Source organism: Pseudorca crassidens, chromosome 7 (assembly GCF_039906515.1).
Source record: "Pseudorca crassidens isolate mPseCra1 chromosome 7, mPseCra1.hap1, whole genome shotgun sequence".
Lineage (NCBI taxonomy): Eukaryota > Metazoa > Chordata > Mammalia > Artiodactyla > Delphinidae > Pseudorca > Pseudorca crassidens.
In genome coordinates, this window is record NC_090302.1 from 24,020,010 (window position 1) to 24,043,959 (window position 23,950).

Consider the following 23,950-nt stretch of genomic DNA (forward strand, 5'->3'; position numbering starts at 1 on the left):
AATTGAAACAAGGAGCACTTAAAAGCCAGAATATATCAGTTTTATTCTTTTTGGAGGGAGTTGGAAAGGAAAGTCAGAGGGGAACGGCACTGTGGAGTCATTTGTTCTTTCATTCAACGAGTATTAGGTATTCACCATGTGCCAAATGCTAGATCAGGAGCACAGTGAGGGAAGGAGAAGGGGGATTTCTGACCCCAAGGAGCTTACGGTCTAATTTTGGTATATTTGTGGGAATGTATCACGAGTCCCAGAAACAGCTAAAGACCAAGATAGGGTGAGATTTCATTCCACAGACTGTATGTTGTGTAGGGACTGGAGGTGAGAGGATTCCAGGAGGTCCTCTGGGGTGAGATGTAATGTTAATAGAGGATGGATGGGATTAAGTGTGGAGGAGAGGGTATTCCAGGAGGGTCACAGCCTCCTGGACCCTAATGCAGACTAAGCTCAGAGGGTGTCAGGTAGGGAAACAGGCCTCCCGGGGGTGAGCAGCGCTCAAGGAGTCCTGGGAGATGTCGCCAGGTGATGGAAGCCCTTCACCCGAGACGAACCGGGTCTCTTTGATAAGATTGTCCACAAGGAGGCGCTGTGGGCTCTTGGTGAGGAAAAAGACGGTGCCTGGTCTTGACCGATGCTGCAGAAAATGCCCTGCACTTTCCTGTTTTACATACAGGAATCCCCTATCAGGTTTTCCTTGAACAGTGTTCATTGAAATTCATTAGGAAGATAAAAAATGCTTTAGAAAGAAGTACCCACTTGTCCCCCTGTGTTTTTAAGTAGTATTTCTCAAAGGGTGACACCCTGACCATCTGTACGGATATCACCTGAGGAGCTTGTTTCAACGGGCCCAGCCCTTAACTACTGAATCAGCCACACTGGGAGGGGGCCTGGCTATTGCTTCTTAACAAGATCACCAGGAGGTTTTAATGCACAAGCTGATCGTGCGGATGGGAGAGTAAAGATCGTACCAGAACCATTGTCCCGCTGCTGCCCATCCTAAGTCCTGCCTTTAGAGCTTTTGGTTGGACTAGAGAAGAAATAAGATATGGAGAACATAGAATTTTTAGGGTTAAATTTTAGTACGTACACATTTCCTTCATTTAGTTTAAACATTTCCTAGAAATTAAGTCAAAAAACCTTCTTTTTAAATAAGTAAATTTGAATTCCAAAATACAGAACAGATAACAGCAGATCTGCTCTGTGATGGAGCTGGTGGGATCCATGGAGCCCTGCCTGTCCGTCTCCACACTGCCCCCCAAGGACCCCTAGACTGTGGAACACAATTTAACAACCACTGCTAGAGGTGGGAGAAGTTGTCTCACATAGCTGCTAGAGGAGGGGAATCCTAAAGGAAGACAAAGGGAAACCTTCAATGCGCCCTTACTGTGTGCCAAGGGCTTTATAGGCGTGTCTCACAGCATTCGCACAGCAGCCTGCTGTAGGGCTGGATCAGGGTCTTGGAGAGGTTACCTCACAGTAAACGGCACAGCCTGATTGGAAACCAGGCAGGCTTAACTCATGGAGCGTGTTCTCTTAACAGCTGTAGAACCTGTGTGTAATTAGATAGGTAACAACAACGTGCCGTTTCTACGTGAGAGTTGTTAGAAGAGCATGACATCAGAGCTAGAAAAGATCTGATATGCTGTCTAGCCACGTGGAGCCAAGCAGGCTTCAAATCCTGACTCTACCACTCATTTCCTGGGTGACCTCAGGCACATCCCTTAACCTCTGTAGCCTCTACTTCCCCATCTGTAAATTGGGTATTTTGTGAGCTGGTTGTAAGAGTTAGATGAGATAAATACTTCATGCGTTGTCTGACGCACAGTCAGGGTGCAAAAAGCAACAACTATTATCATTCATAAATAGAGGAGTGTAAAGAACCTGCCCAGTCCACACAAGAGGTGGAACCCAGCACTGTCTGACTCCCAGAGTCTCGGCCATTCTGGTTCCCCACCTGCTTCTCCTCCAGTGCCGTCAGCAGGTGGGCGGCTTGGCTGTCGGAGGCTGTGCTCTGAACGGGAGCAGGAAGTGGGCGCTGGTTCCTAGCAGGTGCCCATGCCACCCACTCCGCAGCACAAAGGGCCTGTCCTGGGGTAGCTGGGCAGTGGATGGAATCCCTTTTGCAATGACAAGCTGGTTTTCAGCAAAGCTTGCTTTGAAGCATTTTCTTCATTAATGGAATTCCCCTGTCCCTCCCATGGCTTTCAGAAACAATTACAAATGTGTTCCAGAAAGCGTTGGGTCCCAGCTATAATAAAATCATGCTTAATAATTAGCATTTCTATAGCACTTCGGAGTCTACCAAGTGTGTCTCACATATGTTGTCTCAATTGACTCTCACAGCAATTCCGTGAGACAGATATGGCCAGAATTATTTGGATCACTCCTTTATAAGTGGAGAGAACAAGGCTCAGAGGCTATGGAACTTGCCCAGTGTCACCCAGCTGGTCAGAGACAGAGCTGGGATTAGAATCTATGTTGAAAAGTCCATTGTCAGAACTCACCCGGTATGACCCAGTTCTTCACTCAACCTCTGATATGAGCCCTTCCCTCCAGGAGCTACACAGTGTGAGCTACTCAATGTGGGCAGTTTGCCAGCATTTGCGACCAGCCTCGAACTGCCTAAATACTGTGTTCAGGCAAGGTAGGGCGTCCCTCTGTCTCTCGTGTAAAGGCGCCCAGACTTGGGGTTCACAAGGCTCCAAGTCCATTACCACCACCAGGATGCTCTCCTCCTCTAAAGAACTCGTTGCCTCAGCCCCAGGGTCGTTCCTTCCTGAGAGTAATTTGTGGCTCCTCTCATGCTTTTTCCGAGTTGAGCTTTCCGTTTAGGCAAGGGAAAGGGTGTGCATTTGGTATAGACAGTGCTGGATAAAAGCTAAGTGATGATGTTAACTGTCCTTTGAGAACTGGTTTCCCAGCAAGCAAAGGCCCCTTGTGCTCAGCCTCATCCAATGGCCTTGCAAGCTCTTTGGAGACTTGTGGAATGCCGTTGATAGAAAATGAGAAACATTTATCCTCCCGCCTCTCAGGACTGACGAGTTAGAGCAGTGGCTACAAGGCTCCACCAGAGGTCGAGTCAAACTCGGATACCCCCGCCCCTCCCACCTCAGCATCTTCCCTCTTTGCCAAAACCAGAAGCCGTCTTTTTCTCTCTTCTGACCACTGTTTCTCCCGAACCCACTCCTACATCATCCACTGTAAGAAACATCCATTCCTGTCAAAACAGGTGACTTACTGGTCGCTGTGATCATTATAAAAGTTGATTTGGAAGGACAAAGGCAGCTGAAGACTTACACACGTAGGTGTACCTTCAAGATCAGAGCTCATACTAAAAGGTTTTTTTTAATTTTTCAAATTTTTTTTTTCTTTTAAGAAAGGCAGACATTATCAAGTATAACACTTGGAATACAGGGAGCGAACTGCGGGCTTTGGAATGACCACGCGAGTGGCCTTTACATTTCAAGTGCCGGGGACCAATATAAAGGAATTGCCACCCCACCTCATTGTCAAGTATTTATCTGTGAAAGGGACGCTGCAAGAATACTTGAGTGCGCCAGCACTGGGATCTGCGTTTGGCACTGTGACTTAAAGTAGCACTGTTAAAAATGGTAATAAAGTGGCACTATTGGAAGTCCCCAGGTTGCCAGCAACAATGTCAGTTCATTTCAGCAAACCTTTACAGGAAGGTAGAGAGAAACTCTGAGTACCCCGTCAGCAGTGTCCTTGCTCCCTGACTGGGTCTGTCAGGTACAAGGGAAAGTGGAAGTCCCCAGTGTGGACGAGCTGTCCGTGAGCAGTAAGTTGTTCTTATGTCTGCAAAGTGGAGGACAGCCTCTCGAGGCCTTCATGAAAGACGGGCTACCCTTAGCTTAGTTACGTGCCTCCATGCCACCTCTCGTCCTGTTTTACTCAAGTGCTTTGTCCCCTTTGTCCAAAGCAGGAGATCCCGTTATTCCTCGACTCTAAACATTTTATTTAGCACCTACTATGTACCAGGCACAATGCTGGCCTAGGGTTTATGGTGGTGAACTGAACAAACAAGACACCTGCCTTCATGGAGACCACAGTTTAGTGCTTGATACAGAAAGCACAGTAAATAGCTGTTTTGAAAGTCGTTGCCCTGCGCTAGACTCTGGGTTATTGCCAAGGGCATGAGAGGGAGTCCGTTTCTACTATTTGCTCTCCTTACTCATTGTCCCTTCCAGTCCCTCCATTTTCTTTTCTTTTCTTTTTTTTTTTTTTTGTCTTTTCCTTTTTTCTTCCCCCTTCTTGGGTTCTCAGTCTTCAAGAACTCCAGTGAGAATTCCCTCTTCATCTGGTTGTGCAGTTGATGGGGTGCTTGCTTCCACTGTGCCAGCCCTTGCCAGCATCCACTGGATGGAGCCAGTTGGGTGTCCAAAGCCTTTATCTGAGCGATGTGAGCAGGTTTCCCATCTTTGGTTGGGCCAAAAGTCTGAGGAGATCAGAGTCATCTCCTGATGCCCTCTCTCTACTTTTAGATGATTTTTTCAAAGGAGGAATGTTTAAACTGGAAAACTGTATGTCTTATCCATCCCCGAACTGTGCTGGTCAACTCCAGCTCCCACTGTTCAGTTTTTGTCTTTGGAGGCCAGAGCCGGTGATATCGATGCTGCAATTTAAATACGGTTGTTCCACAGCAAACCCTCTCAGCTGATCTTATAATTCACCCTTACGCTCACAGCTGCTTAGAACTACACTCTGATATGATGAGAACAAAGTATATGAGGACATAAGAATTAAGATTTTAATAAAACTAAGTGATCTTATAACCCTCTGTCCCTGTGACCTTCTCCAGCCTCCAGATTGCTCTCATTCTAGGGCAGAATTTAAGGGACCTTAAAGGCTAGGAGCTCTTGCCTGCTTCACATACCTTTAGCCCAAGAATGAACAAAGCAAACTGTGTCATTCCAATGAGCAGTTCTTGAAAGAGCCTTTTCTCAATTTCTGGCTAATATAACAGTCTTCATAATAGCTCATTACCTCCCATCCCTGATCCTTCCAGAAAGATATACCTGTGTTTCCAGCACATCACTGTCCACTCCGGACCACCCTTCTCTGGGCAGTGTTTTCACACCCAGCCTGCCATGCAGCTCACAAGTTCTGGAGAAGAGTCCATAAATTGAAAGAACTTGAAAACCAACTGCTAACACCTTCAGAAACTAAGTGTGTGAATAGCACTGAAGCAATTCAGTGGGAATAGGGTTCAGTGTTAGCCTTGGCAAGGCAGGGATAAAAATGAGTGTGTTGTCAACCCTTCTAAAGGCAAAAAAAAAAAAAAAAAAATCTTAGCTTTATTCACCCAACTTTTTGTAAAAAATTTTTAATTTTATATATATATTTCTTTTGTTGTAGTTCTATTTTTTTTTTTATTTTTGCGGTACGCGGGCCTCTCACCGTTGCGGCCTCTCCCATTGCGGAGCGCAGGCTCAGCGACCATGGCTCACGGGCCTAGCCGCTCCGCGGCATGTGGGATCTTCCCGGACCAGGGCACAAACCCGTGTCCCCTGCATTGGCAGGCGGACTCTGTAGTTCTTTTTCTCACTTCAGTCATTTGAATTTTTTATATAAATTTATTTATTTGTTTATTTATTTATTTTTGGCTGCATTCAGTCTTCATTGCTGTTGTTGTGGTGCATGGGCTTCACATTGCGGTGGCTTCTCTTGTTGCAGAGCACAGGCTCTAGGCACACGGGCTTCAGTAGTTGCAGCATGCAGGCTCGGTAGTTGTGGCACACGGGCTTAGTTGCTCTGCGGCATGTGGGATCTTCCCAGACCAGAGCTGGAACCCGTGTCCCCTGCATTGGCAGGTGGATTCTTAACCACTGTGCCACCAGGGAAGTCCCCAGTCATTTGAATTTTTAAAAATTCATGTTGTAATAATTCAAGTAATTCAGAAATAGCCAAAGTAAAATTAATTGTTTTCTGACCCCCGTCTCCTTTAGCTTCTCTCTCTGTTGTAATTTACAGATAATAATTTGGTGTGTATCCTTGCATACTTGTTCCAGTGATCTTGCAAATATATTTTATACACACACATATATAAGTGCACACACATATGTTATATACACATTGTGCGTATGCTGTTATGTGTAGAAATGGGATCACCACTGTATTATTCTGTGACTTGCATTTTTCACTTAAATAGATGAGTGGAATCTGTACTTTTAGTCTATCTTATTCTATTACTTGCACATAATTTTGTGGTATAACTATATCAGAATTTAAGTCAACACTTTTCCCTGTTGGGAAATATTCAGGCTGTTTCCAGTTTTCTGCCAAAGAAAATATTTTGCCACCAATAAATTTCTTTGATATGTATCTTTGTGCATTTCTGTCAGATAAAGCCCAGGGTGTGCATATTTAAAAATTTGAAGACAGTGCTATAGTACTTTATTTTGTATTTTATTTTTAATACTTTACAATCCTATCAACAGATCATTACTGCTGAGATACATTCATATCCTTGTTGTGATTAAAGCCTTTTGCTAGATCTATGCTCTTCCGCTAGACCATCTCAAGTTGATTACATTTACACTTTTGGTTTTTTTTTTTTTTTTTTGGTGCGTTGGGTCTTTGTTGCGGTGTGCAGGCTCTCATTGCGGTGGCTTCTCTTGTTGCGGAGCTCAGGCTCTAGGCGTTCGGGCTTCAATAGTTGCAGCACAAGGGCTCAGTAGTTGTGGCTCCTGGGCTCTAGAGTGCAGGCTCAGTTGTTGTGGCTCGAGGGCCTAGTTGCTCTGCGGCATGTGGGATCTTCCGAGACCAGGGCTCGAACTTGTGGCCCCTACATTGGCAGGCAGATTCTCAACCACTACAGCACCAGGGAGGCCCTACGCTTTTGTTATTTGGAAAAGAAAAACTTTTTACCTCCAGGTTAGCTTTACTGGTTATATTCACTCAATTGGATTTCAGTTCTATGCAGTTAGTCAGTTAGAACCAAATTTTCATTTAGGGGAATTTGACTCAGATATTCTCCTCCTCCCAGAATCAAACCAAAACTTCTAATGAATCATGAATTTATTTTAAGAAGGAGCCCAGAGAGTTCATTAAAGCTCCCAGACCTTTAAGAAGTTGCTTAGTGGCTACTTGATTGTTATGAACTGGAATTGTAAAGATGATTAATAGTTGAGCCTAGGGAAAGATTGGAAATTCTGAACATTTGGAAAATGCATGAGACATAACATAATTATCATTACCAAAAATGTCTATGCTAATTCTCTCCTGGTGATTTCTGTGCAATTTGTTTAATAAAAGAACTAATAAGAGAAAAAACAGACCAACAGAGGCTGGTTTATAAAGCAAGAAATACAATTTGCAAAAATATACAGGGAAAGACATTGTTCCACCTCCCTATTCAAATTGTAAACACATTTTAGTTGATGATACTGGCTGCAATTTGGTGGACTAACCATTCTCATACACCCCTGGAGGGCAACTCCATTTTGTGTGTGTGTGTGTGTGTGTGTGTGTGTGTGTGTGTGTGTGTATCAAAGTCCTCAAAAATATGCTTTAATGCAGTAATTCTGTTCCTGGGAGTTTATAGTAGCAAAAAATTGAAAACAGTCTAATCAAGAAGTAGAATAAAAGTTAAACTATGAAAACCTTATAGATTATTGAGCCAGTAAAAATCATGTGTATAGAGAATACTTCAAGTATTTAAATGACACAGGGAACTAGACACTATATAATAAGTGGGGAAAACAGCCTTCAAAATTATAGTGGTATTTCCCAGGACATGTCTTGTGAGACGTGAGATCCTCCATGGCCAAATTAGCTTGAGAAATGCTTAGCTAATCAGAATTTAATAAGGTTATGCACTACAGGACTTGTCGTCTTAGAGATTCATAGAACATAAGGTGACTTGTAGTATTTCCCAAATTTCCTTGACCTTGAAACTTTTTCTAAGCAATACCTAGTAGCTTCTTTCAGAATACTTGGGTTCTATAGAACATAATATGGAAAGTGCTAATAAATGTTCAGTCTCATTTTTTGTTTTTAAAAACATAGTGATATCTGTATATTTTATGTGTTTACATATATAATTACATATGTTTGTATACATGTGTGTGTGAAAAAAAAAACTGGAGAAGATAGATGAAGAAGGTCATCTCAGGACTTCCCTGGTGGCACAGTGGTTAAGAATCCGCCTGCCAATGCAGGGGACACGGCTTTTAGCCCTGGTCTTGAAAGATCTGACATGCCGTGGAACAACTAAGCCCATGCACCACAACTGCTGAGCCCACGTGCCGCAACTACTGAAGCCCGTGCGCCTAGGGCCCATGCTCCGCAACAAGAGAAGCCAGAGCAATAAGAAGCCCGCTCACTGCAACAAAGAGTAGCCCCCGCTCGCCGCAACTAGAGAAAGCCCGCCCCCCGCAGCAACGAAGACCCAATGCAGTCAAAATAAATAAATAAAATTTTTTAAAAAACAGGTCATCTCAGGGTTGTGAAATTACTGGTAACTTTTTTCTTTATATTAGTCTGAATTTCTTAAATTTTCTGCAAAAAAAAAAATCACTTCCAACACTGAAAAAAAAAGTTGTTTTTAAATTCCGATAAAGTTAACTAAAATCCACTGGTGAATAGTGTTTCACACTCTAGTTTGAAGTGGGGGACACAGTTGTATAGAAAAGAAAACTCAAAAGGGCAAGGAGAAACTTTGAGAGGGGATGGATGTATCTTACGCCTTTATGGTGGTGATGGTTTTATGGGCGTATACTTATCCCCAAACTCATCGAGTTGTACGTTAACTATATACCACTTTTTACATGTCAGTCATACCTCAATAAAATGTCACTTCAAAGAAAAAAACTCAAGCATTGGCGTCAGATCTGGGTTCAGCCTCTGGTTTTAATCTTGAGCAAAGCATTTAATCTCTGCCTCTCACTTAAAAAATAAGAATACTATTAATACCTCTCACAGAGCTGTTGTCAGCATCACATCAGGTACAGTACGAATGTGTCTAACATGTGCTTGTAGATATGCAAAGATGGTTTTAACTGAATTATTCACTAATGATTGCATGTATAGGGAAATACCTCTTTAAATGAATGTTTAAATGAAATTTACTGTGTATTGGAATAAATGTTTTTACTGTGGGAGTATACTTCTGAAATAAATGAAATGAAATGCTCTTGTTCTTAGCAAAGAGTATGGTTCACTCTATTAAATTGGAGGGAAGTGTTTTTAGACTAATGTAAATGATTTCCATTTAATTTTTAGTCAGAATTCTTTCTTTTTCTCTACGTACTTTTAGCTCTTGTCAAATAATTGTCATAAAGATGAGGTTTTACTTACTGTGATCCATTATCTGTGACTCACACCCCTTCTTATGACTTTTCCTCAAAGATCATCATGTTAAAAAAAAAATTATTGAAGAATTTAGTCAGTTTCTCAGGGGATTGTAGAATTTCTTATTGGGAAGATTTTTCTCTTAATATATGAAATCACTGTTAAATGTTAAGATTTTGGTGCTGTGACTGGTAAACTTTACTGATGAAGTATATTTTCACACTCTCTCCATAGCTGTTTTTTGCAATGTTTTTTCTCTTTTTTTTTAACTTCTCTATTTGTCATTTAGCAACTCTACAGAAAGAAGCCCGGTTTGGCCATCACATTTGCAAAGCTGCCTCAAAATTTGGACAAAAACCGATATAAAGATGTATTGCCTTGTGAGTATCCGGCGTGAATACCTCCTCCCCGCTACCACACACACACTGAGATAATGTTTTCCTTTTTAAAACAGATTGTCTGGTATTCTGGAACGATTTTCAGTGTGTCTGTAAACACCACCGTCTTTACTGCAGCCGTTTCAAACTCTGAACAGTTGGAGAATAGTGTTTATGCTAATGAGGCGAGAGCTGCAGATGGGGCTGGGAACTGAACTCTTGTTTACTCGGTGCGATAAAAATAACACTAGGAATAATCAGTAAATGTCTTGCTCTCCCCACAGATGACACCACCCGGGTATTATTGCAGAGAAACGAAGATTATATTAATGCGAGTTACGTAAACGTAAGTTAAAAATCTGGATCGTGAGAAAAAGCACATTAATCACTGCAACAAGCGTGACAGTGGTGTGTGAGGTGCTTTGCAGTTGGCGAAGTGCTTTCCCGTTCACTCCCTCATTTCATCACCACAGCAGCCGTTGAGGGAAGGCAAAATAGTCTCATTTTACAGAGGATGAAACTAAGGTTCAGAGACATGTAATAATTTGAAAAGTCACAAAGCTAACGGAAGGTGAGACCAAAACTCAGATTCTGTGTCTCTGACTCCATCATCCACATGCCTTCTGTCCTCAACTGCAGACATTTAGGTGTTCTGTTGTTTTGGCCATTGGTATGTTTGTAACTTTCTGTGTTTTTCCCCCATGTCGTTACATCCTGCCTAAAAATAAGAAAAATAAGACCACCTCTGGGCATATAACCCAAAAACAAAAGGTAAAAGATTTCACATGTTGTGGTGAAAATATTCATTTCACTCTGAAAATGCATGTTGGGCAACTTAGCCTCTCTGAACCTCAGTTTCTTTATCTAAACCAGGGGTCAGCACACTTCTTCTGTAGAGGGCCAGACAATAAATATTTTGGTCTCTGCAAGCCACGAGACAAAATTGAGGATATTAATTAGGTACTTATATAGCCGTTTAAAATGCAACCATGTGAGGGCTTCCCTGGTGGCGCAGTGGTTGGGAGTCCGCCTGCCGATGCGGGGGACACGGGTTCTTGCCCCGGTCCGGGAGAGGCCATAACAGTGAGAGGCCCGCGTACCACACACACACACACACAAATGCAACCATGTGAAAACACAAAAAAACACCTTAGGCTTGCAAAGTGGCAGTTAAATTTGGCCTTCAGCCCATAGCTTACCAACCTCTGATCTAAATGAACAGATGACTTTTCAAGTTCTCAGGTTATAGCATGATATCAAGAACAACCAGCAAGAATGGGTCTGATCAGTGAGTCCACTTATTCAAAAGCATCTGTGGGATTCATTGACCCTCACTTCAATATTCCTGGTGTCCTGCAAGCAGAGCATCAGAAATGGTGGGGCTGCTAAGACCATGCAGTCCTGGGGTGGGGACTGGCTGAGACCAGGGCTGAGGAAGCCCTTAACCCAAGCACCAACCAAACCATGAGTTAGGCACCTCCATTTACCTTTCCCATCTAAGAATGAGTGAATCACAGTGCCGCTCCAAGGCTCAGCCAGTTCTGAGTGTTCTTTCATAGAAAAGACTTAGTTTAGAAGCAGAAGGAGAGCAGGGTGGGAGAGGGACACTGAGGACAGTTGAAAACATTTTGACATCTAGCATTAATCAACTCAGATGGTAACCTTGTGAGGTGATGTGTTCATGAACTCGACTCTAGGAATCATTTCACAGTGTATACATATATCAAACCATCATGTTGTACACCTTAAATATATACAGTTTTTATTTGTCAGTTATACCTCAGTAAAGCTGGGGCTGGGAGGGAGACTGATCGACTCAGTGGCACAAACATTGGCAGCCATGCAGAAAGCAAAGTGGAACAGCAGTTGGTGGGATAAGCCTGGATGGCTTATGCTTCAAAGAAAATAAATATTTTGATAGAAAACCCTGCATAGGGAAAGATGTAAGCATGAGGATTGGCATGTGTTGCTGAAAATGCAGTTACCCAATATTGACTATATTTAGGATACAGCGGTGAAGGTCATTTAAACTCTTTTCCATCTCGTAGGTCCACTTCTGATTATCGCCTATTGACTATCATATAGTTTTATCTTAAATATCTAATGCTAGTATTATTGTTAAATACTAGCATTTGAAGCTTTTTTTTTTTTTTACCGCATGGCTTGTGGGATCTTAATTCCCAGACCAGGGATCGAACCTGCGTCCCCTGCAGTGGTAGCGTGAAGTCTTAACCACTGGACCGCCAGGGAAGTCCCTTTGAAGCATTTCTGAGAGTAGCTTTTTCTTTGATTATTCTTATTGGCCAAAAATTGATAGAGATGTTATTCTGGTGTGATGACAGTCACTAAGTGAAAGAATGTAAGATCCAGTTCCCTGTCCACCTTGTGGCAGTAACGGATTCTAATGCCTTAACAATCTCTTGCCAGATGGAAATTCCTGCTGCTAACCTTGTGAACAAGTACATTGCCGCTCAGGGACCCCTGCCACATACCTGTGCACAATTTTGGCAGGTAGTCTGGGACCAGAAGTTGTCACTCATCGTCATGTTGACCACTCTCACAGAGCGAGGGCGGGTAAGTGGCTTGATCTCCAATTCAGAAGTGTGCATGTCACACTGTGCTCTGCAGAACGTGAATTTCAGAGCTGGAAAAGGTCTTAATGAAATGTCACCCAGTCCAGCCCCTATGTGACCCATAAATCTCCTGTACAGAGCTACTGATGGATACCTCCAGTGACTGGAAGCTCAGCACTTTTCCTGCCCACTCCCTGGCCTTTCCAAGCTAAGGAGTGATCAGACAGCCCCTTCCATTCCTGCCTCCGATCCATTATAACAAGCAGGAAGGCTCTTCACCTTGCCTTACCTGTCCAAGAACCCCTGTTTTAGCTGTGACCTTACCCATCCAGGACAAGTGCTGGTCCTGAGAAGAGCAGTGTGAGTGCCAGGTTCACAATGGCCATAAAAAGTAGAAGAAATGACCTCTGTCAACCTCTGCTTGTGTTGCAGCAAAACCTGATGCAAAAAAGAGGTGAGAAGGGCTTCATTAGGAGAGTGATGGGCACCCTGCTGTGCTCAGCCTGACGTGCATTTTCCATAGGAACAGATCGCTGATGATATAACAGAAGTCAGTGTGCAAGGGATACTGTGCAGCATGAGTTCTCTAACTCTTGCCTGCATCTGGGTATCTTCATTATGAAATGTTTATCCAGAAACACATTCCAAAATCAAAGATAAAGCCATTTTGAACCACCTATTTTGAATGATCTTTGTGCCACTTCCTCCCAGGCCTCTCTTTGGTAAGTAGCTCAGAATTGAGCTGTGCTGAAAGTCAGAATACAGGATTGGAGTGGATAGTATGTTTGAGGAGATCAGGCTACCCTCTCACCCAAAACAGCAAAATAAGTATTCCTACTAGTTCTAGAGAGACCCGTGGATTGCAGAGGGCTTTCACACAGGTTGTCCCAGGCAGATGGCTCCCCGCCTTGGCTAAAACACTTCCAGGGTCCATCCATGAGTACTCGGCTCTGATTTTTTTAAAAATCCCTCTTTACGACACGCTGAAATCCACGTCACTTTGAACCACCACCCCACCTGCTTCTCTTACCTGGAAGACTCAGTAATCAGTTACCCTTCTCTTCTATGCAATGCCCTTTCAGATATGTGAAAGTAACCCTCGACTTCCATTAAGGTGGCGGTCAGCAAAAATTGTCTGGTCTTTGTCTCAGTGGTGCTGTTAGCCAGTTTCCCCATTTTGTACTCAAGCATTTGACTCCGGAAACCTACATGCAGCACGCTGGTGGGGCTCTGGAGCCAGACGATCTGGGTTCAGAACACGTTCTTCTCGAGCAAGTTATTTAACCTCTCTGACCCTCAGCTTCCCTGAATATAAACTGCAGATACTAGTGCCGCCTTGGAGGGTTTGTGAAGACTAAGACGATATATGTGAAAAGCCTAGAGAGCTGCCTGTCGCAGGTGTCCAGCAAACATTAGCTACTGTGTGTCTGTGTGGCCATGATTATCATCCCTGGGAGGATGAGCTGTCAGATCTGGCCTTCTGCGTGCGCTTGGGCTCCTCGGGCTTTCCATCTGTCATTCTCTGTGTTGGCTCTCACCCTTAGCTTCTTGTCACTCACGGTCTCGATCAGAATCTCTTCTCTTCACATAAGTCACCATTTAAAAAATGTAAAGGCCCTCAAGAAGCAGTAGAAATCTCCTTCTAGAATACTGTGAGTCAGAGGCGTTGAGGGCACTCTTCGGGGAGCAGGTGCTCGTTCTCTCAGCTCTGCTTCCAGCCCTGGCCGTCTCTCCATCTTGTCTGCCTGGTTACCGTGAGAACTCTCAGAAGCTTTGCTGAAACCACCAGGCAGCAGGTCTATGGCATCACCTGATCTCCTTGTCTGGAAATCTTGTTTTTGCCTATTTTTAATTTTTGTTTCTATTCCGGTTTTGTATGCATGTGTGATTTTCTAATCTTGTTTTGGAAAGGCAGTGAAACTACTGGGACCTGTTTTGAACTTAGGGAACTCCAGCTGGCTCACAGTCCTATCCTGTCCTCTCTCTTTTTCTGGAGCGCCTGCACCCATCTTGTTCCGTGGTGTCCTGGGTAAGAGGGCAGATGCTAGGGCCATGCTTCCTGAATTCGAATCCCTGCTCGGTCCCTTCCTACCTGTGTGGCTTAGGAAACCTGCAGAACCTCTACGTAAAATGGAATAATAATGACACCGATCGTCGATTTGTGGAGTAACTGAATGAGTTAATACAGGCAGCTTTCTTGGAACAGTGCTTGGCACACAGTAAATATTATACAGATGCTAGCTAGCAGTAATAGTAGTTTGAGTACACCTTAGTTGTTGCCGGGGCTGTACTATTACTGTAGTATTATTTATTATGATTCTTCAAATTGGCTCACCTTTTTTTGCTTTAAAAAATTTCCTTTGGGGCTTCCCTGGTGGCACAGTGGTTGAGAGTCCGCCTGCCGATGCAGGGGACATGGGTTTGTGCCCTGGTCTGGGAAGATCCCACGTGCCGCGGAGCGGCTGGCCCCGTGAGCCATGGCCGCTGGGCCTGCGCGTCCGGAGCCTGTGCTCCGCAACGGGAGAGGCCACAACAGTGAGAGGCCCACGTATCACAAAAAAAAAAAAATTTCCTTTGAAATATATATCTGAAATGGAAGCCCAGTATCACTTGCCATAAAAAGAAGGTATGTGTAAAAATGCAAAAACCACAAGACAATGTTTTTAAAGTCTAAATAAATATTCTTGCCTTCCAGGCTGTGAACCCAAGGCGTGCTTGCCCACACACTCATGTGCTGTCTCCTAAAAAGAGAGTTAAAGTACTAGGAAGATAATGTTAAAGCTATCCTGGACCCCAACTGAGAAACTCTCTATGGCATACGTGGAAAAACCCACTTTCCCACCGTGTGGTTCTATGCCGTTTAGTACAGAGCCCCATCTCCTCCTAGCCTCCTACCAAATCCCACACTTTGCAGGCCTTGATCTGGGCCATTGTGGTATGTTATAGATGACAAGACATCGGCCTTGTTGTCTCCAGAATCTCCCCATATGAAACTGTGCCACGTTTGCCTGCCTGTTCTGTGACTCTGGGGAACGTGGATACTCCAGGTTTTCTCAGAAACTGCCCATGGAGGTGCTACTCTCAGAGCTCATGAGGTCTTTCAGTGGTGCTGCAACTCCTGCGAGCCAACACCTGAACCCATGGGGCAGCCAGGAGCTCTCCTCACCTGTGTTGGGCTGCTCCTTCCCCTTCAAAGTTGGCTCGGCCCTTCCCAGCTGCAAGATCATTGTTCTCCTTGGAGAAAAGAGAGCGCCAGCGGGCGTGGTTAGTGACAGACACCTGCCCCGATGGCAGTCCCTTCTTCCCCTCATTCTGCCTGTTCCAGCTCAGGAGAAAAGGCCCTTTCTTCCATCCAGGAGGCCTCACTTCCACCGGCTGCCCTTGTAGGTCCTGCCCCTCCTATTTTGTCCTGATTGGAGTCCGCTCTGAACCTGAGCTCCTCCAAGGTCTCCATGTAACCTGGTGGGTTGGTTGGTTTCCCAGCCCTTTCTTCCTAATGGAACCCCTTCCGGCTGGTTCCATCGGGTTAGAGATTCCCATCTCCCACGAGTCAGAGCATTCCCTTCGTAAGCTCTGGCCCTGGGAACTTACCTCTGTTGTTTATCAATGGTTGGAAACCTGTTCTCAAATCCAGGCGACGCGTTTCCTCCCTCTCCTGTTACAAACGCTCAGGTGACCTGAGCCCTTTATCCTGAGGTCCCTTATCTGGTCCTCACCACCCCCCTGAGTTCCTCCTGATTAGGAGTCAGTCACTCCAGGCCAGCAGCTCTGTCCCCTACTTCTTCCGAGAGATGAAGCTCTTGGCATGTCCCGGTTGCTTTTTCCCATATTCTGCATTTTGCGGGGTGAACCTCCCCACAGGCGAATAGCTGGCGGGGTCCCCGTCGCCGCTCTGTGCTGCGCTCACGTCTGTAGGTGCTGGAAGCCTTGCCCAGGGGCCAGTGGTCAGTGAGGCGCTCCTGCCACAGAATAGCTTTCATTTCTCCCTCTTTTCATTCCGACCTAAAACGTTTTCCATTGTGTTCTCCCTTCAGGTCCATGGGTTTCCTCCAAGAGGAAACAGAGGTATAGAGGTATATAGTCTTTCCATTGAAAGGGTCTTCTCCTTCCCCTCCCATCAAGGATGTTTCTTCTGGGGGGAAAATTATTTTTTACATCTATATATGCTCCATTTCCTATATGTAGGGTCTGACACAAGTGGATTCACTCTCTGAGCCTCAGTTTACTCTTATGCAAAACAGAGACAATGACGGTATCTACCTCATAAGATTGTTTGGAAACCCAGATAAGATAATGTCCATAAAAAGCACCATTTAGTGCTTAGCATATACTGATCAAGATAGTAGGCATTAGGGAATCCCCTGGCAGTCCAGTGGTTAGGACTCCGAGCTTCCACTGCAGGGGGCCTGGGTTCGATCCCTGGTCAGGGAACTAAGATCCTGCCAGCCGCACAGTACGGCCAAAACTGAGGTTCAGAGAAGTGAAGTACCTTGCCCAGGATTGCAAGTTAGTGGAACTTATCAACCAGGAGGGAAACTCAGGATGTGCACAAACTTCTTGTTCTTTCCGCTACACCCCCAGTGCTTAGGGATCCAAATAGACCTAATATCTAAATTTGATCAAGGAGTAAAGAGAGTCCAGTTCTGGTCAGATTCACTGGGAGTCTCTGGAAATAGAGGTATTTGTGGCTCAGCCCTGCACGGGCTCGTCGCTTGCCATCAGCTGTCCTGTGGGCAGGACCCTTGGGAGCCTGCAGCAGACAGCTACACCCCCACAGATAAAGAAGCAGATGCAGGCCTGCTGGGTGTTGGCTCTGCCTCGGGTTCTATGGACAGCAGTCCTTCGTGTCTTGGAGAAGCTGGGAAGTGGCCACTAACCAAAATACCCAGGTGTAAGGTTTACAAGTAAACTCTTAACACCACCTTTTCAGCAGCATGCTTTAATTTCACATATTCACTGTGACGTTTGAAAATAAGAATAGAAAAGCTCTTTTAAATTACGTGCATCTGTTGGTTTATACCCCCTCTCAGCTGTAAGTACATGTAATTTTTACCCAAGTTGATGCAGCTGTAGGCTTGGAGAGAACATTTGTTTTGAATGCGTCAGAATTTGACTTGGTCTATGATGGGATAGGCAGCTTGGCCCTGAGCTTTGCTTCGAGGCCAGAGGCAGGAGTGAGACTGCTAGGGAACACGTTTCAGGATTTGGAAGGGGGAAGAGAAAACGGGAGAGGCCGTGGGGAGCCACAGCAGCCCTGGACCTGGGGCAGCCCACTTAATCCTGCTGAGCCCGGGTTTCCCCCCTGCTGTCTGGCACGTGTCAGCTCCGTAGGAGTCGTATACGAAAGCACTGGTGGGGCCTGCGGCAGCAGTGATGATAATGGCCACCGTCACCGCTGACCTGCCCCCACCCCGCAGTGAGCCTGGCGCTGCACACCATTCTCTCCAGCCTCTGTCACCATCTGGGAAGCAGGTGCTGGCCTGTCTTTCAGGTGAAGAATGTGAAAGTCAGAGAGCTTAAGTAGTAGCAGGTTCAAGGTCACAGGGCTCACCGTGGAGGAGAAAATGATCGTAGCAGACGTCGGTCTGGCTCCCAGAGGCGTGCTCTTAGCGGCTGTGCCGTGAGGAGTGGACGCCGAAGGAGGGATGAGGTAGAAAGGGGTGTTGAGAGCAGAGGAGGGGCCGAGGGACGGGGGTGTCGGGTAGAGGTCGCTCCTAAGTCGAGGCCCCATGTCGGAGGCTCTCCTGTTTCTCCAGCCGTTGGACCCTGGTGATGAAGGAGGAAAGTCTGTGTGCTCAAATTCCAGCTCCAGCTGGAGTGAGAGCTGTGGCCTGGCCCCTGGCGGGTTGACCTCCCCCCCACTCCCCAGCTGCCCAGGGGAGGAAGGGAGATTCCCCGCCCACCCTCAGAAAACAGACGCAGCCCAAAAGTGGCCTCGCCTGCGTCTCTCTTCTCCCAGCAGCTCTGAGTACCTGGTGCGAGTGAGAGGGCTCTGGCCAAACATCCAACCCGTCTGCCCAGTAACTGCCACGAGGACCGCCGCACAGCCGAGCCTAACCCCTACCTGCTGGTTCCCTTGCAGACCAAATGCCACCAGTACTGGCCCTATCCTCCTGAGGTCATGGAACACGGCAGCTTTCACATCCGCTGTCAGTCGGAGGACTGCACCATCGCTTACGTGTTCCGTGAAATGCTGGTCACGAACACCGAGGTGAGCACTGCACGGGCGGCGAGTGGTCCAGGGGAGGGCACGGGTTAGAGGCAGGCGCTGAATCAGCATCCACCGTGGGCCCGGGTAGCGCTCTACTTCTAGGTCAGTCTGTGTTTTCACCTGGTGGGCATTTCAGTAGATGTACAGACGGCCTGGAAAAGAGCCAGCACCCGTGTCCACAGCAGCATATTTCACAATAGCCGACAGGTGGAAACAGCCCCAGTGTCCACTGACAGAGAAATGGATAAACAGAATGTGGTGTATTCATATAATGGAATCCTAGGCCCCCTTTACAGAGAAGGAAGTTCTGACACATGCTACTGCATGGTTGAACCTTGAAGACATTATGCTGAGTGGAAGGAGCCAGACCCCAAAGGTCAAATACTGTGAGGTACCTGGAGTAGTCGGTTCACAGAGACGGAAAGGAGGACGGTGGTCGCCAGGGCTGCGTGGCTGGGGAGTGAAGTTAGTGTTTAATGGGCACAGTGTTTCAGTTTGGGAAGATGAAAAGGCTCTGGAAGGAATTGTACATAATGTTTAACATGGTAAACTTCTTGTTATGTGTCTTTTGACCATAAAAAAAAAAGAGCCAACGTGGGTGGCCCTAATCGTAAGTACCATAGGAGCAAACGGGAAGAGACCACTGTGGGCAGAAGTGGTGGAGGAGACATCGGGCAGGAGGTGGTCCCATCGGAACCCTCGAGAGTGGGTGTTTGGGAGCGTATGGAAGGCGGGTGGGCAGGAGTTGGCAGCGGCCGTGGCAGGGTGGTACCCAGTGGCAGAAGAGTGTCCGGAGACAGGAGCTCCCTGGCTGGAGGCCGGAGCGGGGCCAGGGTCCTCCTGTCCACCTGCCCACCGTCCAGTTAACTCAGCGAGGCCACTCTGTCTCTTCGCAGACCGGAGAGGAGCACACCGTGACGCATCTCCAGTACGTGGCATGGCCAGACCACGGCGTTCCCGATGACTCCTCAGACTTTCTGGAATTTGTAAACTATGTGAGGTCCCTGAGAGTGGAAGGTGAACCCGTCCTAGTTCACTGCAGGTACTGTGGCTTGTTGGCTCTATTTTTTTAATACTCATACTCCTTGGGAAAGGCCTGGAGAAAGTTGGCAGGCATCAAGCCCACCTAAATCCCACAAGACTAGATATGCTTTTTACAAAGCTCTCTTTGCTTTCTTCCTTCACAATGTCAAAAGATCCGGACAGACTTGTGATTGCAGCGCAGAACTGGAGAACAAACTCCCTCCCTCATCTTTCCCTCTGTTCCCAGCTGACTGACCTCACAGCAGATGCGCATAAGATGGGGGGTGGAGTTTGCACGGAAGGGTGGGTTTCTTCCCGTTGATTTTTAAGCCCCCGGTCTGTTCAAGAGCACACCTTGAGCGCGTGTTTTGTGTTCTTTGAAGGTCAGAGGAGGAAAGCTCCCTCTGAGTAAGCGTGGGAACTGGCGAGGAGCTGAGCTGGGCTGTGCAGAAACGCTGTCTGAGCAAATCCCGTCTCTGCTCCTTTCCCCCCAGTGCTGGGATAGGTCGAACCGGTGTGTTGGTCACCATGGAAACATCCATGTGCCTGATCGAGAGGAACCTGCCCGTTTACCCACTGGATATTGTTCGGAAAATGCGAGACCAGCGCGCCATGATGGTGCAGACATCAGTGAGTAGAAATCCAGTAATAAAAATACTAACGATGGCCAGGCCTGCACGAAGGGCTTTTGCAGGTCGAGAGACCAAGGCCCCAAGGGACTGAGTCACTTGCCCACGGTCACAGAGCTTGTCAGGGGCTGAGCAGATCCAACACCCACCCCATCCAAGTTCTGCCTCTCGCTACCCACCACTTCTGCTGCCTCACAGTTTGTTTCCTGCCAGCCGCTTGGCCAGGGAGCAGCCCCGGTTGCCCTCTGCATTGTCAAGCCACTGACCCATCATGTGTCTGTCCATCGGAAGTAAGCAAGGTCACCTGAGGGTTTCACCCCACCCGCCTGCTCCTGGGTGAGCCTTTTGACTCAGCAGATGTCTCACACGGCCCTACTCTCTCCTCTTCTGGGCTCTCTCCCACGTACGTCACGCCTGGGTACCTGGCATTGCAAGTGTCCACAAGAGGAAATATTGTGGCTTCCCCCCCAGAGCTACAGCAGGGGCAGTGGGGTGGCACGGAAAGTTCACGATTCACCCTCCCCCACATACTGGGCAACCTCTGAAGAGTGCCTTAACCTCTCTCTAAGCCTCAGTTTCCCCATCTGCAAAATAAGGACTACCCCGTATTCATTCATTCATCCGTTCAACAGATAATTGCACGAGCAGGAGAGACCTGAGCTTATATCTAGTAGAACTGGATCAGTTGACTATAGATCTCGGCAGCAGTGGGAGAAGTCCAAAGGGAGTCTGAGAGCTCGGGGAGAGTATCAAAAGCTGACTTTGGAAAGTCAGGGCTTTCTGGAGGAATGGCCTCCGAGGCCATACCCCGCAATGGATGAGGAGAAGTTAGCAAAGAAGGGACTGGGACTTGCCCTGAGCTCTGTGTCCTCACGGACTCATGGACCAAGCTCATAAGATTTCTCTTAACGATGGTGAGCTCATGTTTTAAATTCACGTGCACCCAGGAAACCTGGTTAAGAAAAAAAAAAAAATCAGGTTCTCTGCCCTGTTTTGTGGTATGGAAGACCTCATTGCTAGTTAAAGAATGTTTAAAGTGCATCTTCTGGGCACATTTTCCTAGCTGGTGCAGCTCAGTCTGAATGCTTTCTTGTCACCCAGGACACATCAGTCAAACGAGTCTCTTAGGTGTTTGTTAATATAAAGAACCTTACCCTGTAGAGCGGCTTTCGGTGGCTTTCCTTTGGAAGACAAAATCCAGACTCTTTATCTCAGTGCAAGGCCTTCTGCAGCCAGGTACCAGCCCACCCGTGCCACCCTCCTACCAGCCCCGCTACCGACAGCTGTCCTGGGCCAGGACCGTGAGCCTTGGCTGTGTTCCTCTGAACGGGCCGCCCTTTCATTTCCACGTACACTGGTGTGTACATTGGAATGGCCACCCTGCAGCAACCTGTGTCCCTCCCTGACTCCCTGAGACTGCCGGTGCCTCCCTCTGCCGTGTTTCCATGCCACGGTTGCCCAGCCCTCATCACATGGTGAGCTCACAGGTAGGTGTGTCTTCTCCACACCGGGTCCCTGATGCAGCCCAGGGCCTGGCTCGGCCGGAGCTGGAGCTCAGGGTGTTGATGAGTGAGGTGAAAGAATACCTGTGTCTGTGGTCTGATGCAGCATTTGTGGAACTGCTGGCCAGCTTGACGGCTTTCTGTTCCTTTCCAGAGCCAGTACAAGTTTGTGTGTGAAGCGATCCTTCGTGTTTATGAAGAAGGCTTAGTCCAAATGCTGGATCCCAGTTAAGATGACTGTGAAGACGTTCATTCCTCTTTCCCAAGGGCGTCCTCCTTCTCTCTGGAAACAGCAGGAGGAATTTGTAGGCTGTGGGAAAGGAATGAGCATATTTGAACCCAAGCACTTTAAATTTCTATTAAAAGAAAAAGGTATCGTGTACATAGGAACTGTGTAGATAACGCATGCGGTTATAGCATCATTTAGGCCCGCACCTCCTCCGGAGAGGTAAGCAGAAGGGGATCTCAGTTTGGGGCCTGTCCTAATGCCTCCCTCCTTCTCCGTCTCCATATTCCTGTAAACCATCCTTGGGCAATTGAGAGGGGACGCCAGCAACCCTGTTGACCTCCCAGAAACGAGATGGTGTGGCTGTTCAGAGTTGCTTGGATGAGTTGTGTGTATATGTGTATAGGACTAAGGGCTGAGCTTTCCGTGTGTCTGGGCGGAGCTGGAACAGTCAGCATTCACCTGCCCTGATGCTAACGAGAAACCCCATGAATGTACTGAACGGCAGGGGGTGGGGTGTCAGGCCTAGGGGCAAGCGGTGCCTTTTCTGCCCTCCCTTCCTTGGTCCCATCTCCCTGCCACTTCCAATATTCACGTTTCTGAGACTCGTGTCCAAATGCCCTGCCTTCTCCCTGCATTAGCGACCCTCCTCAGGTTCACACCAGCGCCTGAACCGGGCAGTGCAGGTTTCGGGTGAGTTTTCAGTTGAGACTCTGAGAACAAGGACTCCCAGTGTCCCACGTGTTCGATTTGGAGCAGGTGCCTGTTGCCTCTGCTTTCCTCTTGCTGTACCCTCAGCACCCAGGACTGGAACCATCCACTACTGAATCTAAGACATGGATTGCTGCTACTTCGAGCTATTACACTTGAAACGTTACAATTTTCCTGAGGGGAGATGGGATGTCACCTAAATATTCAGAATCTTTGGCCCTTCTGAGAAAAGATCTAGTCGTTGAGCCATGGGAAACCCAGCTTCTAGAGGGTCGCCTGTGGAGGTGTGTGTGTGTCTGTGTGTTGTGTGTGCTCCCACGGGTGAGTGTTCCTTGGGATTCCTAACTTGATTCAAATTACAGTTGAGTTTATATAAAGAATGAGTCTCTGTATAGAAGAACAAATGTGTGCATTCACTCTTAGTTACAATGGTCTTCGTTTCATTTCAAAGGAGAGGATCAGACTATCTGAATATAAACACAATTTGATGTTAATTTATTCTAAGTACACCAGGATTTTGATTGTCCTAAAGAATTCTGCCTTTGTTAATACTATGTTAATTTTTTTTTAAATTTGTGACAGGATTGTAGCAAATTATTATTTAAGGAAAATAAATTACGTAAACATTCTAAAGTGGTATTTTGAAATAGTGGTTTTATGTATCCAGAAGAAACAGCTAAGTATCCAATTTCTTAACGGGATTTATAGAAAAAGGATGGTTTCGTGTTATAGTGCACTGAAATGAGGCCGTTTTGATGTTTAGCAAACTGGGCTAGTTGAGTAGTTTCCTGGTCACAAACTGGGTAAAAGACCTTTACTGTAGGGGCCAGGTTTCTAAAGGTTGTCTCCAGACCGAGCATATTTACCGCATTCTTTACATCTTTTCCCCACCGATGTTTTACTGTTAAATGGCCAGGGTGGAGGAAGGTGTTGTGCCGTGTCATGAGCCATACTGTGCGACAGGAGACACCGAAGCCCCATCCTTGTCAGCGTAATGCCAGGCTAGCAGAGTGTAGCAGCAGAGTCTGGAGCTAAGGGGTACGGGATTTGGTTTCTGATTCCACTCAACAGCTAGCCCTAGGCCTAGTCACTTATGCGCTTTACCTCCATCTTCTCATCTGTAAAATAGGAGAAATAAATAATACTGAGGACTTTGGGTCGGATATGAGGATTGAATAAGATGATGCTATAAAAATTTTCATCAGCTGGAATCTGACACTGCTCTGGATGAATTACTTTGAAAAGTTAACTTATCAGTGACTAGCCCCCAAATCCATGAAACAGAAGTAGAAGCAGCTGGGTTTTTGTAAGAGAAAATCGCTTTTCTTCTCAAGAGCACCAAGGGCACAAAGGAGTATCATACAAGTACTTCTGGACTCAGAAAATTTG

The 23,950-nt window shown here is 46.5% G+C and overlaps 1 protein-coding gene across 11 annotated transcripts in view; it reads left to right on the top strand.

Annotated features, from left to right (window-relative positions):
* The window catches only part of PTPN3 (protein tyrosine phosphatase non-receptor type 3), a 107,144-nt gene extending 83,950 nt beyond the window's left edge, over positions 1-23,194 (top strand). For all 11 annotated transcript variants that reach the window (XM_067743698.1, XM_067743699.1, XM_067743700.1 and 8 more), the window contains 7 exons: positions 9,599-9,689; positions 9,971-10,032; positions 12,114-12,260; positions 18,342-18,470; positions 19,367-19,512; positions 19,988-20,123; positions 21,779-23,194. In XM_067743698.1, coding sequence (XP_067599799.1) covers positions 9,599-9,689; positions 9,971-10,032; positions 12,114-12,260; positions 18,342-18,470; positions 19,367-19,512; positions 19,988-20,123; positions 21,779-21,856 — 789 coding nt within the window. In that variant the 3' untranslated portion in view covers positions 21,857-23,194. The remainder of the gene's footprint in view (positions 1-9,598; positions 9,690-9,970; positions 10,033-12,113; positions 12,261-18,341; positions 18,471-19,366; positions 19,513-19,987; positions 20,124-21,778) is intronic.
* The last annotated feature ends 756 nt before the right edge of the window (positions 23,195-23,950 follow it).